The following is a 14991-nucleotide window of genomic DNA, read 5'->3' on the forward strand; positions in this document are numbered from 1 at the left end:
AGGTTACCACCTTTTTTAAAAGTGTGCTGTCATTTACAATGAAACATTAAATAAAGGGGCTATCATTTAAGTCTCTACAAACCAGAAACTCTCAAAGTAAAATTACATCCTTAAGCACTGCAGATATCTGCATCAACATAGAATTTCAGCACTAACATTTTTGCCCGAGGTAGTCCAATGTCCTCAGTTTTATTCTAGTCTCAGCTTCCTCCTGCTCACACACCCATATGCTTGTTTATGACACTCAGTGTGACTACATGATGCAATTTAAGAAAAGGAGCACAGTAAAAGGTCAATAATTTTAAAACCATACCATTCACATCCCTAACGGTGTTGTTTTTTTTCAAACATGCAGTTGATTGGACTGTGCAATTCTCTCCATACTTCAGCTATGATAGCTCTTTTACTTAAAAATTACTGATGAACATTTTAAATACATAAAGCTGCGCTTGTCTTATCTGTACAAATCCACATTTTGTGAATTGAATCAGCCATACCGTACAGTATTAAAGCAAGATGTGCAACAATTTCCTAGTAAGTTACTGCCACTTAACTATGCATTTTTCCAAGGCACTGTACGCAAAAGGACTCCTACAATGGCGGATAAGCCTACCACATGAAAATTTTAACCTTCTAATGAGACAGTGGGACATGTTTTGCTCATTCTTTGTATCGAGTGACATAAGGCAGCACAAGAAGCATACAAGGAAATTCAGATGTTCCGGGTTCTTCTTCATAGTCACAATGAATACATCTCTATACAAATGAGAGATACAAAGCTGTAAAATATAATATGGGAATATAATTTTATTGTGTTAATCTGCATATGTATTGGTACAGCTGTTCTGAGAATGCTTCTGAGGAAAATTTTTCCATAACTCTGGCTCTCCCAGCTGCTCCCATTGTGTCCTTTAAGAGAGGATCTCTCACAATTTTTTCCATGGCCTCAGAGAATTGCGTTGGCAGAGGATCACACAAAAATCCTGTAACATTATGCAAGATTGATTCTAAAGGACCGCCTGAATTAACCGCTACAACTGGACACCTCATATACATTGCCTCCAGAGGAACAATGCCAAAATGTTCATTGCTTGGTGTATAAAGCACACACACAGAGTTACTAAAAAGAGAGATTTTCTGTTCATCTGAGAACGATCTCAGAAAAGTGACATGGTCGTCAACACTAAGCTTGGCTGCAAGTCTCCTCAGCTCTTCATAGTGTTCCACGTTTTCCAGAACTCGTTTATCATAACCACCTGCCATAACCAGGTGAACTTCACTCCACTCATGAGAATCAAGTCTTCCTCGAAGTTCATGCAAAGCTTCAAGAGCCAGTGCTAGATTCTTTTTTCTCTCATACCTATTAATGGAAAGAAACAAGAACTTTTTCTTTCTGGGTATCAGGTCAGCTATGTCCGCAGGAACTATTGTTTCAAAGCTACTGATATTGAGCGATGGGTAGAGGACATCTGGGTTTATGTGAGATAAGGACTTAAACGTGTCCTTGAACACACTGGCAGTGAACCTGCTGTTCACAACAATACAGTCTGCCATGCCAGTCGTGTACTCCTCCAGCCAGTCGAGCGGGAATCTGTAGATGCGCTTTAGGAGAGATTCTCTCTTGGTCAGAAGCTGATCAGGAAAGTGACAGTAAAACAAAACTTTCTTACGGGTTCTGGCCAGTCTAAGTACAGGAATGCAAGCAGACACCTAGTGCAACCAGGAGAGACAGGACAAGAGAAGACATTCACTATTTCTGTTAGCGCCGCTGGCGTGTACGCGTGATGTCAAAGCCATGCCCTGAGAGCCAGCCCTTTGCAAGCCAAGTGCCTTCTCCCTCTCCCCTCCACAAGCACATCAAGCTGCGCTCTCTCGTACAGGACCTCCTGCTGCGGCTCTGGGTTTCCTCCCTCACCTCGTCCTGCGAGGCCACCAACACCCCTTCTCTGCCAAGACCCCCTCCCCGCCCCAGCCCCATCAAGCCGCGGGACTTCCCCACGCACCTCCTCCTGCCGAGGCCCACCACCAGGGCCGAGCCGGGAGGGGAGCCTAAGCGGCAGCGCCTTCCTCCCCCTCCAGCTGCCCCGGAGCCCGCCAGCACCCTCGCCTTCCCTCGGGCCTCCCCCCCACCGCAGCAGCGCGCCCGAAAATGGCGGCGGCGCCCCCCGCCCGGCTCGGCCCGGCGCGGCCCCGCACCTGGTCGCAGACGAAGGCGTCCACCCGCTCGCCGCTGAGCAGCAGGACGTACAGCGCCACGAAGGCCATGCGCAGGGCGGCGCACAGCGCGTGCCCGCGGCCCCACAGGCTGCGCGGCAGCCACCCGCCGGCCCGCCGCACCGGCAGCCCCCGCGTCTCCGCGAAGCAGCGCGCCGCGTCGTAGTGCGCCGTCCAGATCTGCACCCGGCAGCCCCGCGCCTGCATCGCCAGCGCCGCGTCCACCACCAGCCGCTCCGCCCCGCCCAGCCCCAGGTCCGGGTGCAGGAACAGCACGGACGGGCCCTCCCCAGCCGCCTCCTCCTCCGCCGCCGCCGCCATGGCTGCCGCGGGGGGAACAGGGGCCCGCCCGCCCGCCGGCCACGTACCGGGCAGCAGCGCGCATGTGCGGCCCGACGGCCACCGCAGGACACGTCAGCCTTGCTCCAGGGCCTTCCCTTTCGCCCCACCCGCCAGGTGGCCCCGGCGCTGCCCGGCGCCTCGTCCCGCGCGTTCCCTGTTCGGTCGCCCCGGCCCGGCCGCTGGTGGGGGAGCGGGCGCGACCGAGGCGTCGTGCGGAGTCAGCTCGCTCAGAAAGCGGCCGCGAAGGGAGGGGGTGAGGGAAAAGAGGCCGGCGCTGCTCAGGCATCGTCCCGGGCAGCCGCGAGGCCCCGGGAGGCGCGGCGCGGGGGCGGGGCCTGCTGCGGGCAGGGACGTGGCCGGAGCGGCCGTACGGGAGCGTGTGTGAGGCCGTGCCGACCCCCGAGCCAGCGCCGCCGTCGCCATGGTGAGGTTCTGCCCGGGGCGAGGGGTGGCTGAGGCGCTCCCTCTCCCCTGGCCGTGTCCGCCGCCTCTCACCCCCTCCCGGTTCTCTCCTCTCTCCGCAGCCCGGGCCCAACCCCAGCGCCACGAGCGTCGGCTCCTCCGGCCGCTCCCCCAGCAAGGCCGTGGCTCCCCGCGCGGCGGGCTCCACCGTCCGGCAGAGGTAGGGGCCCGCGGCGTCTTCGAGGCGGAGGCTACCCTTTCCCTCCCCGTCCTTTGTGCCCTGTGGCAGGGCAGCCCCAGCGGGGGGCAGTGGAAACGGGCTGAGCTGTGCGCTTCCGTGGGGTGTGCGGGCAGGGCTCCTGTGGGTCTAACTCATCGGTCCTCGGTGCACCTGGCTGTAGCCCCAGGCGGTGCTATGCCAGCCGTCGTGCCCTCTGCTTGCCCGGCTGCATAGGCTGATGCAAGTGTCTTGCTTCTGCAGAGTCTCTTGGGGTGCTTAGTGCTAGAAGGTGACAGACTGCTAACGTATTGTGGTCTTTGTTTCATGCTGTTACCCTTTAAAGGAAGAATGCCAGCTGTGGGACAAGAAGTGCAGGCCGTGCTACTTCCACAGGTACTGGTGGGATGTGGCGATTCTACACTGAGGACTCTCCAGGGCTCAAAGTGTAAGTTGGAGATGTGGGTGGTGGCTGGCATGGGGGCTATGTCTTTTACCTGCTTGTGTAATCTTTTAGTCTTTGAATTGAGAGATCAATGTTCTGGTCTGCATGGGAAAACGTGCTGAATTGGTGGCTGCTTAGATAGATTTGGGACGAAATATTTTATTTAATCTGTAAACCTGGAGAGGTAGTTTTTAAAGTTACAGTGGCTTTAAAAAGGTAGGTACAAGTTATATTTTGTAATTGCCTAGACTTACCTTAAGTGGTCTTTGAAGACTGCAAGCAAGCCCTTTGAAGTTGGGAAAGATTACTTGTCACAGTGAATTTAGACATCTATGTGCATGTTTTTATTGTCTTTAATTAAAACTTTTGTTTTTTCTTTATTAATAGATATATTGTGATCCTGCACCCCCCCCTTGAAAACATAATATAACTGATACGCTACATGCTTGCAGAATCTCAGGTGTTTTTATTAAAAAGCTGAAGAGAAATTAGTAGTGTTCTAGAGCAAATCTATGCAGATAGGCAAGGCAACTATTTTCTGCGTTGCTTGGCCTACTAAAGCTGAACTAAAAAAAAAGAATAAAACCAAACTGAGAAAACCCAGAAGTGTTCTACCATTAGGTAGATTTTTTTTTTCAATAGACTTGTGATACAAGCTGTCAAAGAAGCTTTACCAATTTCAGTAAGCTTCCTTTGGTTTCACTGTTGATGTTGAATGGCCACTCAGTTGTTCAATACAAGCAGGTCAGTAGATAGATTTTTCCCTTCTATTTATGTTGCAACACAGTGGTTCCCAATTTTAAGGTTTTGGAATACTGGGAGTGGTTTTTTTGCAAGCTACCATGGGTAGCTGTATGGTCAGGCTATTAATGGAAGAAAAAAAACTGTGAAAGTGAGTTAGTTCTACAAATCACCTGCACACTAGATGTAACATTTTCTGAACCATGGCTTGGGAGCAAGTTTCTTGCTTACAGCTTTCCATGTATTTTTCTACATATGTTTTTTCCATAGCAACCAACTGTTATGATCTCTGCCCTATTCAGTAGGCTTGAAAATGAAAATGGGTTGTAGAGGGGTTGTGGTTGCTTTAGTAAAGTGCTTCAGCCAAAGTTGTTTTTAAAAATGGTTGTGATCACTACTGCATAAAGCAGTGCGAAAGCTTAGCCTGGTGGTGTTTTTTTTGTGTGTTTTCTCATGTTGTTTAAAAGATAAGCTCTTAAAATTACTATGAAAAAATACATAAAAACACAGGTTATTTCATGCTAGCTATGACCAGGAGAATTCCGCTCTAGATCAGAAGTTTTATATTTTATATTGTGCATAATTATACCTCTGATGCTTCAGGTATTTAGTGTCTGCTCACCGTCAGAAATAATAAATATGTTGAATAAGCGAGTTTGATTCGCCTCAGGAAAGTATATTTATCTGTACAGAATGCTACAAAATATGTATGTCTCTAAAAACAATATTAGCGGAAGGGAGCTGTGGGGGATGTGGCTGAGAGTGGGATATGATATTTTTCTCTTTTAAAACTCAGATCGAGCATCGCTTACTTTGAAAAGAAGGCTAAACCCAAACTTGTTGCTCTTTCTGTGGCACTTCGTACCTGTGGTTCCTGTATCTTGTCTTGAGCTTTCTTGCTTAAGGAGCTGTAGGCAGTGTTTCCTGTGGAGCCATGATAGAGAATCAAATTGGCCTTGTGGTATAATATGCAGCCTTATGAAAGACATTCGGAGAATGCACAGTACCAAATCTTAGAGGTGCCTGAATCATGTTTTTTATTTATTTATTTAAACTGCGTGGTGGGCTGAGAAGGTTCAGGTGTATGGAGGAGAATTGCAGGGTTTCAGCAGGTTGTCTTTGGGACTGGAGGAAATGAGATATACATGTCAGTGTTGGAAAGCTGATTATTCTGTAGGGGGATCGATGTCATCTGCGTGTCTAAAAAAAAAAAACACCAAACACAAACAATCCCCCCTGTTTTTTTCCATGTTGCTCTGTTCTGGTCAGTGGTGCTCCTCTATTCCTGTGTGCCTTCGGCAAAGAGTACCTTACGTATTACTACTACTAAAGTCTCAAATGAATTAAATAGTAATTCAGATACAGTGTAAGGGCTTTGTGCACCTGATATTGTTATGATTTATATTATGTAGGACATAAACTTCAAATATGTATAAAACACTGGGGATTGAGAACTATGTTCTGTTGCTTAGTGAAAGATATCCCTTCATAGGGATTGCTTATGTAGTCACTGTGTGTGGACTTTTATTTTGCACATTTTGTCATTGGTTTGTTTGCTAAACGCTTTATGTCTGTGTTCAGGGTTCTCCATATGCAAATAAGTCTAAGTATGATGGATAATAATTGAGTTTTAAAACTCAATGTAAGATTATAGTTACGAACATTTGAAGTACATGGACCATGATCTCATAGAAGAATATGTTAGTAAATTGTTTCAATCCATTTTCTGTTTCTTTTTTACTTTGTATTCAAGTAACACTTACCTGCTTATAAACAGTAACCTGGAGGGTAATCCGGGCTGGATAACAGAATTCATGGTGTTTCTCCCAGGAGCAGGTTGAAAATCAGAAATGAGATTGTATGAAGTCAGTGGTATGAAGCACTGTTGAGTGCGTGTAATTGTGTAACAGCGCGCGTAATTGTTGTGTCTCAGAACAGCATGAAACAGCTAATTTAGTCTGACAACATGCACCCTAAGATTAAACTGTTTTTTAAAAACATCACTATACACTTTCTAAACAATGTATAGAATGGGAAGGAAAAAAGTTAAGAAATTTGTTAATTTATACGTTTTAGGTAATGATTTAATGATGGAGTTAACGTCGACATTCTGAGTATCTTTTTCAAGAAAACAGAAGTCCCTGTCACTCACCCACTGCTGCCATTGTTTTCAAATGAAATAAAACCTCTGAAGAAACAGCTAATGTGAATTTTATGCCAAAATTTTGCTAGCCGCTAGAGGACTCTGTTGGTTTTTGTATCTGACTACATCTCTGCTCAGGTGGCTATCTGAGTGGTAAATACAGATGATAAATTTCCAGAGATTGTTTTCGCAATGATGAGTAATAATGAACCATTAATTATATTTTAAATAAGTGGGGTTTTTTTGTTGTTATATTGTACTTTATAGTTATGTAACATTTAGGGCGTGTAAAACTGTATCTTTAAAAACATAGGGGCAGCAGCAGTTTTTTGATAGAGATGGCTATCTCATTTCTGTGTACTTTAAAGTATTTCTGTGGGAATGAAATAACAGTTTTCTCGTACAATTGTTTATGAACTGATGAGTTCACTGGGCTCATAATGACTGGCCTTTGGACAAAGCAGAGGGTTTTTTTTTATGTTAATGCATTTTTTTTCCTTTATTTTTAGCGGGCCTGTTCCAGTTTTGGTCATGAGTCTTCTTTTTATTGCTTCTGTGTTTATGCTGCACATCTGGGGTAAATACACTCGTTCATAGACTCAGCTGCCAACTTAAAGCATACATCTTGGACCAAAAATATGGTGGATCCTGGTTGTTCTTGGAGAGAGACTGGGGAAGCTTCCTATCACGTGTTGAAGTCCTGTCAACTTTGGCTCTAATACCGAATGAATTTCTCAGTTTGCTATTTGGGCAGGTTTAAAGTCTGTCATGGGTCATTTTATATTTGTATCTGTACGCTTAGAATACAGGTATTGCAATAAAAGTTGTATATGGAAATAGAAACAGTCTTCACTGTATTTTTTGCTCCTATTCCAGCATACCACAACTAAAACATTATAGTTGTGGTTTTAATATATAACCATATTTCTGAGTAAATGCCATTTAACAGTTCAAACCATATTCTTCTATACTGTACATTGCTATGTAATTTTATGCCAGAAGATCTTTTTCTGTGAATGGGAGAGGCAAAATCAGGCGCACAAACATGAGAAGATAACAAACATGTTTGTTGAAATAAAACTGAAGTACACCAGCTGAGCTGGTCATGATCTTCTGTTAACTCCAGAAAAGTAGCTGGATTTATTTCATTTATTTCCTAAATGCAAGTTAAACTTTACTCAGTGCTCATTATACATAAAAATATATAAGTATGCTTGTTTTTCAAACTGCGCTTGAGGAACAACGTGAACTGGTACCTAGCTGATTTTTAAAAGAATAATTGCATGGCTGTCAAAGACATGTTTCTCCTGCAGGTCCAGGAGAAACTTACAGAGGAAAATGGAATGGGAGGACTGGAAAAGCAATGGCTGCATTTTAAATAGCAGGCCATGCAAACAGGCTGAGATACAGCTAAGTGGCTCTTCAGATAATCACTCCAGTTTCCTTCTGGGTGGTGTTCTTTATTTTCCTTTTGAACAGTCAGACAGCTCTTCCTTCTCTTTTTAAAGGTACATACATACTGGTGCCTTAGCGTTTCAGTTGTTTCTCACTGCTGATGTGGTCTTGAGATTCAGATAACCGAATTGGGCCTTTCCATACAGTTGGATAGAATTAATTTAGCCTATTGTTCATGTTATGATTCCTGTTTGAATATCAGCTTGTAATGGGAAAACAATATTCTTGGTTATGCAGCCTTGATACCAGTGTTGACAGCTGACATGTTGTAGAAGCAGCCTCTCTTATGCACCACCTTCCTTTAAAGCAATTCTTAAAGTAGCATTACTTCTGAAAAGAAGAAACTGTTCAGAACAAAAACAAGAATAAGGAGTGTGGTTTCAGGGCTGTAAGGGTAATTGCTTTGAGCTGTGCTTATGCCATAATACCTAGTGTAAATGTAGAGGGAAACATAGAAGACTTGGAGCGGAAACTGAAAATTGTCTTACAAAATCTAATGGTAGGAGGGTTATGTTTTCAGAGGAACAGGGAATTCTGGTGACTCAAAGATAGTAGGGTAGCAGAATACAACACTAAAGCAGTGGAAACTGAGCCCAATAAATCATGTATCAAAGGGAAAAGGATCCACAAATCACTTACCGCTATGCATATAGGAGGCAAGTAAAAACACAAGGGAAAATAAAACAAATAGGGGGATTAGCTCCCCACTTCAAAAGGTGGAGATAAGAATCTCTTATGTAAATGCTTTGCCTAGCAAGAAAATACAATCTGTACAGTCAGTGATTTCATTTTAAGGCAAGAAAGAAAATGCTAAGACCAAATGCAGGTCAGTCGTTCTACTGACCGTGTGGACAGACTGTGCTGCTGACTTAGTTTGTGGTACTCAAAGGGAAAGGAGTAATATACTCTAAAATAGCGTGAGGGGAAGGAGCAATGGATAACAGTAATATCTAAGTAGGTAACCTCTTCTTTACTCTGGATGATACAGTTTTCTAACACTTCCAGTCCCTAAAAGCTGTTTTGCCACATCAAATAATTCCATTTAAAGCCCTACATATTTTTGCTTGTCTGGTATCTTGCTGCTTCTAAAGACCAAAATCAGCTACGAAAAAGAAAAGGGACGGGAGGGGAAGGCTTACTGCTGCACAGCCCACATTTAATTCAACTGAGTATAAAAACATTGACTATTTTGACAGTGCTGTCCTTGATTAAATATTTTGTTTTCTAGAATGGCCTGTATCATAGATTTTTGCATACACTGTCAAAGAGTCTAATGTCTTTAGTTTTGCACAAATTACTTCCCATCCCTTCCTGGCTTTATATTTTGGAAGCGTGAGCTTTCCTATGGTTTAAAAAAACCTTGCTACTTTAATTCATGAAAGAAGTGATACTTCAGTTGTATGCAGCTAGCTGAGACATCCGTACCTTTGTTTGATGTTCCTTGTACATGATAAAAAGACAAATTTCTCTTATCGTATGTTTTCAATTTGTGATAATTTTAATGATTAGCATAAAAGTGTTAGATATTTATGCTTGTATTTTTAGCATTTCTTGTACAGGAGCTGTAATGGATTCTTGCAATCGATGTTTATAAAAACTTCAGCTGCACGGAAGTACAGATAAAGAAATGCAGGTTGCAAAGACTTACCAGAAGTTTGGCTAATCATGAATGTGACATTCTGTTTGGCCTGGGTGAATAAATGATGGCCATGCTGAAGAATAATAGCTAATCTGTAATACAGAAAACTAGTCTTTCAGTAATAGCTGGAGAAGAAGAAAGGATGGTAATTTGCAAAGCTTCATATCAGACAACTAGGAATTAGTAAGACTTTGGATTTTTATGCCTACTTGTATGTGATTGAAATAAAAGTTTGGCTGAACTGACAGTTAGAAATTGTAAATATCTTTATAATTTACTTAAGTGCTACAGAAGGCTCTAGATCCTCAAAGATCTTTACTTTGTCTCCTTAACAGTAAAGGTTCAGGAAATCTGGAAGAACTTCCATTTCCATAGAAGATATGATAAAGTACTAGAATGTATTTTATTTATTCTTGACCTAAAAAAATATTTCCAACCTCAGGCTCCATTACTCCTCAAGTGAAGAAGGGGTTTTATAAGGAAATTGTCCTGTTGTACGTGAGTACGTCTGAGTCACTTAAGCTTTCCCTCCCTCCCCCAGCAATAGATCTGAGTATGTGAGGCAACTTCAGTCCGAATTAACAGAGGAGTAGAAGCTGAAAGACACTATTCTTGGATGGAATGGTTGGATGGAATAGGTAGCTGGTGCAAGAGGGAGACTGTAGAAGTTCCCTCTGAGCAAGAGACACTCACTTTTAACTTGTTACCTCGGGAGAACAGGGGGAGAGGTAGACTTCTTAAATGCCTTTATGATAGGAAAAGCTTTAATCTTCGCTCTTGCACCTTTTCGCACATTGAAGTCAATCACCTACAAGCAATGGATTTGTAGGTGTGTGGGCTTCATTAGTTCTGATGTTTCAGAACTACCTTTTGCTGTTTGTGTAGAAGCCAGCTCTGATCCACAAAAACAATCTCTTGGGTTTTTTCCCTCTAGGCTTCACTATTTACTGGTATCCAGTTGGTTACATCCAGGCCAACCTTTCTTGTAGTGTGCATGTAGCATGTGAACTCCTCCCATCTTTTGCCATCATGTCACGATAAATACTGTGCCTCTGATACTCACTCACAATGTTTCTCGTTCTTGAAGGGACCGAGGGGAAGGGCAGTTGTTCAAGTGCATAATTCATGATTGTCCCGTACATGCACAGCTCTTTTGCAGCAGAAGGATTTTTTTTTCTTTTATCACATCAGACTCTGAATTTACCCTCCAAGAAGAAACTGTCAGCTCTTTCCGATGTCTCATCCATCTCCAGCTGTTTCTTAAGCTCTCTGAGCCTATCAGACATAACATAAACTAGTGTAAGTTCTCTTCAGTACTGTTCACAGTAAGTCATAATGCCTTTACTACAGGCATAAATATATATCTGTAAAGATACATGCATGCATATGTGTATGGTCCCTTTATCAGTTTAGAAATGCAAAAGGATGTGTCTCTGAAAGTGTAAGATGGTACGCCCTTATTAGACTGCACCGTGACAGCAGTGCAAAGAAGCAAACAGAACAGCTTGTGTTCTCTGCCTCAGCTGTGTCAGCTAGAGATGAGTGGATGCTAAACTGAGATCATGTGGTGAGGGCTAAATTACTTTATAAATATATTAATAGATTCTGTGAGAGGTTTGGTAGAAAAATTTACCTTTTTTTTTTGTCTGGAAAACAAGATGCCTCTTTTTTCTCCAAAGGCTTACTTGTTACATACTTCCAGCTTTGATAATAAGGGCTGCACTGACATCCTCATATTAGCTGTTTATATAAATATGTTTCATAGAAGGCTATGTTTTGTAGACTTGGCATTGTTAGCAATATATTAAGAGTATTAATGATTCTTAACTTGGGATGTGAGCTATAAGAGGGGACTGTCTGCCTTTTGGCTTTTTTTTTATTGAGGGGAAAATTGTATAGCATTTGTGACTTCTGCTTTGATTTCAGAACTTGGTGAAAAGAAAGCCAGGCAAAGCAAGAGCAGGTCTGAAGTTACTGAGTACACCTCATCCCTGACATGTATTGTGACCTTCTCTTCTTCCTTCTGTATTCTAGTTGTCTCTCTTTCTCTGGAGGCTGCCTATTATACTGAATTGTGCCATGTAGTAGGATAATGCTCTGATGCAGAGACGTGGCAGGTAGTAACAATAGTGAACAGAACAGACCCATTTTAGTTATGACAAAATCCAAGTTCAGATGTGGATCACCACAGATTTGACACCTTTATCTCACATGCGGCTGCAGGTGGCAAATAATTATCCTTGTTTCTTATTTTGAAGGATTTTTCACACAGTTGCCTTCCAGAATAGCGTGTGCGATTCTTTGACCATCCAGAAATGGAGGAATTCTTTGAAGTTACGCTATCATTTCATAAAAGAGAACTAAGCAAAATTTTTCATGCACTGCCTCCTCCAAAGAGCTGTTTGTCTTAATATTAACAAAGTGAAATTCTAGCTAGTTTAGTGTGATTTTTTTTTAGTTCAAGCATTTATCAGTGAGTAAATATACTGACCTGTTTTCCTCCTCTGATACTGCAGGGAGATATCAAGTATATTTACAAATGATAAAGAGGTAAGACATTATCTCAGTGAAATGCTTCCAAAATAGAACTATATTTACAGTCAGGATGCTCCAGTTTCAGAGGGGCTGCATCCCCAACATCTATTACCAAACACCATTCTGTGAGACCTTCTTCCAGGTTTATTAGCTATTGTTCTGATTGTTTTTCTGGTAAGGTAATATGAAAAGAACCTAAAGCAATGTTGCCTTACATTCCCAGGATTGGCTGGTAAGTAATGTTACTCCTTCCTTACGTAAAAGTACCATGCAGTTAGAGTACGGTATATGTTGTAATCAGTGGAGGAGAGCATACTATTCCTCACCTCGGGAAGACATCTGTGAGAGAAAAAACATAACAGCATGATACAAACTGCTGAGAAGTTTGCGAAGGACCAAACTGTTGTAATTGAGTGTGAATCTGAACCTGATGCAGTTGTGGGGCTTGTTAGACCTAGCTTTCTAATTTTGTTCCATTGTTGTTTCCATGCTCCTTGCTGAAAAGCTTTTTTTAATCGCCTTTTCTGGCATTTGGGCATGATTTAAAAAACAAAGAAACAATCAAAAACTTTACAGAAGGTTGAAAACTCATGCATGGAGGAACTCACAGTGCTGGATAGTATAATTAGAGCCTTTCTCTCCTCTGTTCCAGGTGGAATTAAATAATACTAATCTCCCTGCTGTCTGCATGCAAAATTATCTTATGATAGAATTGCCTTCACTGAATGAAAGAGTTTGTGGAGTGAGATTATCTTCCTGTTTCTGAACAGAGAAAGAACCTCACAACACCTGTGGGAAGAAGAAAAATGTTTTTGCTAGTTCTGCTTCCAAGAATATTTTCCACCTCCAAGCTGAAATTATTTCTAACCACTTTCTGCCCCACGGCAAACTCAAGAACAGAAGAGCATCAGATAGGGCCTCTTGCTTGGACCATTGCACAAAGATTGACCACTTTGAGGGGACCACTTCTTGCAGCAAACCTTGTATCTCAGTTGTTTAGGCTGTTGTGGCTGTGGCAGTGTAGCTTCTCTGCAAGAGCATCTATGTTCTGCAGAAAGCACAGAGGTCTTTCATTTGTCCTGGTGTCCAAGCAAGGTAGTCCACCTGCAGCTGTTCCTTCCTGATATTTAAGGAACGCCACTACTTCATCCCCTTCTCCCCACTTTTTCCTGGCTTTTCTTAAGGATGGGTAACTTGAACTCCTTTTCTCTGTGTGAACGACACAGAAATCTCCCCTCTCTAAGGTGAGATTTAACTTTAGATGAGTTTACTTTAAATTTCCACAATGTAGCTGCTAATAGTTGTGTGCCTTTTGTAGTCACTGGTGACAAACCTGCATTTCTAGGATTTAGTTCTGCTAACCTGTTTTAGCATCAGGTGAAAAGGTCCTGTGCCTGTTGCTCCAGGCAGTTGAAGAACTGTGGACAGCAACACAGAGTAGTTGGAGCATTTGTCAACATTATAAGTGCCAGATTGATTGAGATGAAATCCAACCCTGCATCCCAGCTGCTGCTGACAGATCTTTAACTTCATTTTGGTGATGAAATAATCTGAGAGCGTACAGTGGTGATGAAACCCAAAAGCCTCATGAAGTCATACTTGGCAGGTCACAGTCATCAACAAAGACTTTCCAAAGAGCAAAAATTTTAGCAGCACCATGGTCCTTGAAGAAAAAATAATTGGCAATTCAGGAAAGTACTTAAAAAAGAAAATAAGTCATTAATGCTGCTGGAGTGTGTTTTTTCTACATGGGTATCACTGAACCATTTCATTTTAACTTGCTTCATGTTGGTTGTGCCAACACAGAGTTAGAGTCTATCTGCTAGTGCCTCAAATGAATACCCAGGAGCTATACTTATGATTAAATTCAATTTATTAGAAAAATAGACCCTCCTTGTTCTTAAGGTAAGGAATAAGCTGTAAAACAATGTGGTTACTCCGAAAGGTTGCCTTTTTAATTTTTTAATTTTTTATATTTGGAGCATTACAGAGACCGGGAACAAGAATATATTTGGCTGAAGTTGTAGGCACTGGGCAGATTATGACAGAGTTTATTTAAGACAGTGTGATCTTAATGCTATAACGCTGTCGAAGCGGGGTCCCTGGCAAAATTGTGATTCTACACTTTGGAAATATGCCACAAGTGACTGATAGAAAGGTTTGCTTCAGAAGTTAGATGATACTTGTATCTGATGACATCAGAAAGTTTTTAGAAATGTGAATATGTTGGGAGCTTAAGACGCAACCTTGACATTCAGAAATACTGGAGTATTTTTGAACCTCTCGCAGCCTTTCTTAGCACGTCATGTGATGTTTTCAGTCTTTTTCTTCACAGACCAGTAAAACAAGTACCATACCATAATGTTTGGGAATATATCTGTAGCTTGCCTGTGGGGGTGGACTTCTGCCCAAATACCAGAGGTAGGTGAGTAGAGCACGGGTCGCTAGGGGTGGCCGTGCATGGAAAGGCAGTGCAGCTTTGGGTAGGTGTGCTGGCAACCCCGTGGGATGGAAGGAGGAGGAAGTCAAATGACAGAAGCAGAAATCACTGCTCCACCTCCTCCATACCCCATCGATAGCAGAGATGTTGTTTGTATGCTTTTGTTGTCAGCAGACTTCAGCAAACGCATCCAGCACACCCCGAGGACAAATCCAAGTAGTTCCGTTCTAGAAGCTCAGCACTGGTTTCTTCTGACCAAATGTACTAGCATTTTGACTTTTTAGTTAGCTGGGTTAAAAAATATGTATGTGTATTTGTATGGCATTAGACTATTTGAGGAACTAGTCAACTCTGTAACTAGCAAATTCCTCTCACCTCCAGGTACCAGCAGGAGGAGGAAATTGTGAATGCTGCCGAC

The 14991-nt window shown here is 42.6% G+C and overlaps 2 protein-coding genes across 2 annotated transcripts; one reads left to right on the top strand and one right to left on the bottom strand.

The window, feature by feature from the left end:
- Positions 1 to 782: 782 nt before the first annotated feature.
- ALG2 (ALG2 alpha-1,3/1,6-mannosyltransferase) lies at positions 783 to 2598 on the bottom strand. The gene is made up of 2 exons (XM_075142237.1): positions 2197 to 2598; positions 783 to 1710 (listed from the first exon to the last, which is right to left on the bottom strand). The coding sequence occupies exons 1-2, from the start codon at positions 2533 to 2535 to the stop codon at positions 808 to 810; spliced, it is 1242 nt and encodes a 413-aa protein (XP_074998338.1). The 5' UTR covers positions 2536 to 2598; the 3' UTR covers positions 783 to 807.
- Positions 2599 to 2860: 262 nt separating this feature from the next.
- Positions 2861 to 7347, top strand: SEC61B (SEC61 translocon subunit beta). Its single transcript, XM_075142238.1, has 4 exons — positions 2861 to 2980; positions 3081 to 3178; positions 3522 to 3623; positions 7014 to 7347. Exons 1-4 carry the CDS (start codon positions 2978 to 2980, stop codon positions 7099 to 7101), a joined length of 291 nt encoding a protein of 96 aa, XP_074998339.1. The 5' UTR covers positions 2861 to 2977; the 3' UTR covers positions 7102 to 7347.
- The last annotated feature ends 7644 nt before the right edge of the window (positions 7348 to 14991 follow it).

Source organism: Calonectris borealis, chromosome 2 (assembly GCF_964195595.1).
Source record: "Calonectris borealis chromosome 2, bCalBor7.hap1.2, whole genome shotgun sequence".
Taxonomy (NCBI): domain Eukaryota; kingdom Metazoa; phylum Chordata; class Aves; order Procellariiformes; family Procellariidae; genus Calonectris; species Calonectris borealis.

Coding starts and splice junctions, on each gene's coding strand:
- ALG2 (XM_075142237.1), bottom strand. CDS start 2,535: ATGGCGGCGGCGGCGGAGGAGGAGGCGGCTGGGGAGGGCCCGTCCGTG. Junction 1,711..2,196: donor ACGCCTTCGTCTGCGACCAG/GTGCGGGGCCGC, acceptor TGGTTGCACTAG/GTGTCTGCTTGCATTCCTGT.
- SEC61B (XM_075142238.1), top strand. Junction 3,179..3,521: donor GGCTCCACCGTCCGGCAGAG/GTAGGGGCCCGC, acceptor TACCCTTTAAAG/GAAGAATGCCAGCTGTGGGA. Junction 3,624..7,013: donor GACTCTCCAGGGCTCAAAGT/GTAAGTTGGAGA, acceptor CTTTATTTTTAG/CGGGCCTGTTCCAGTTTTGG.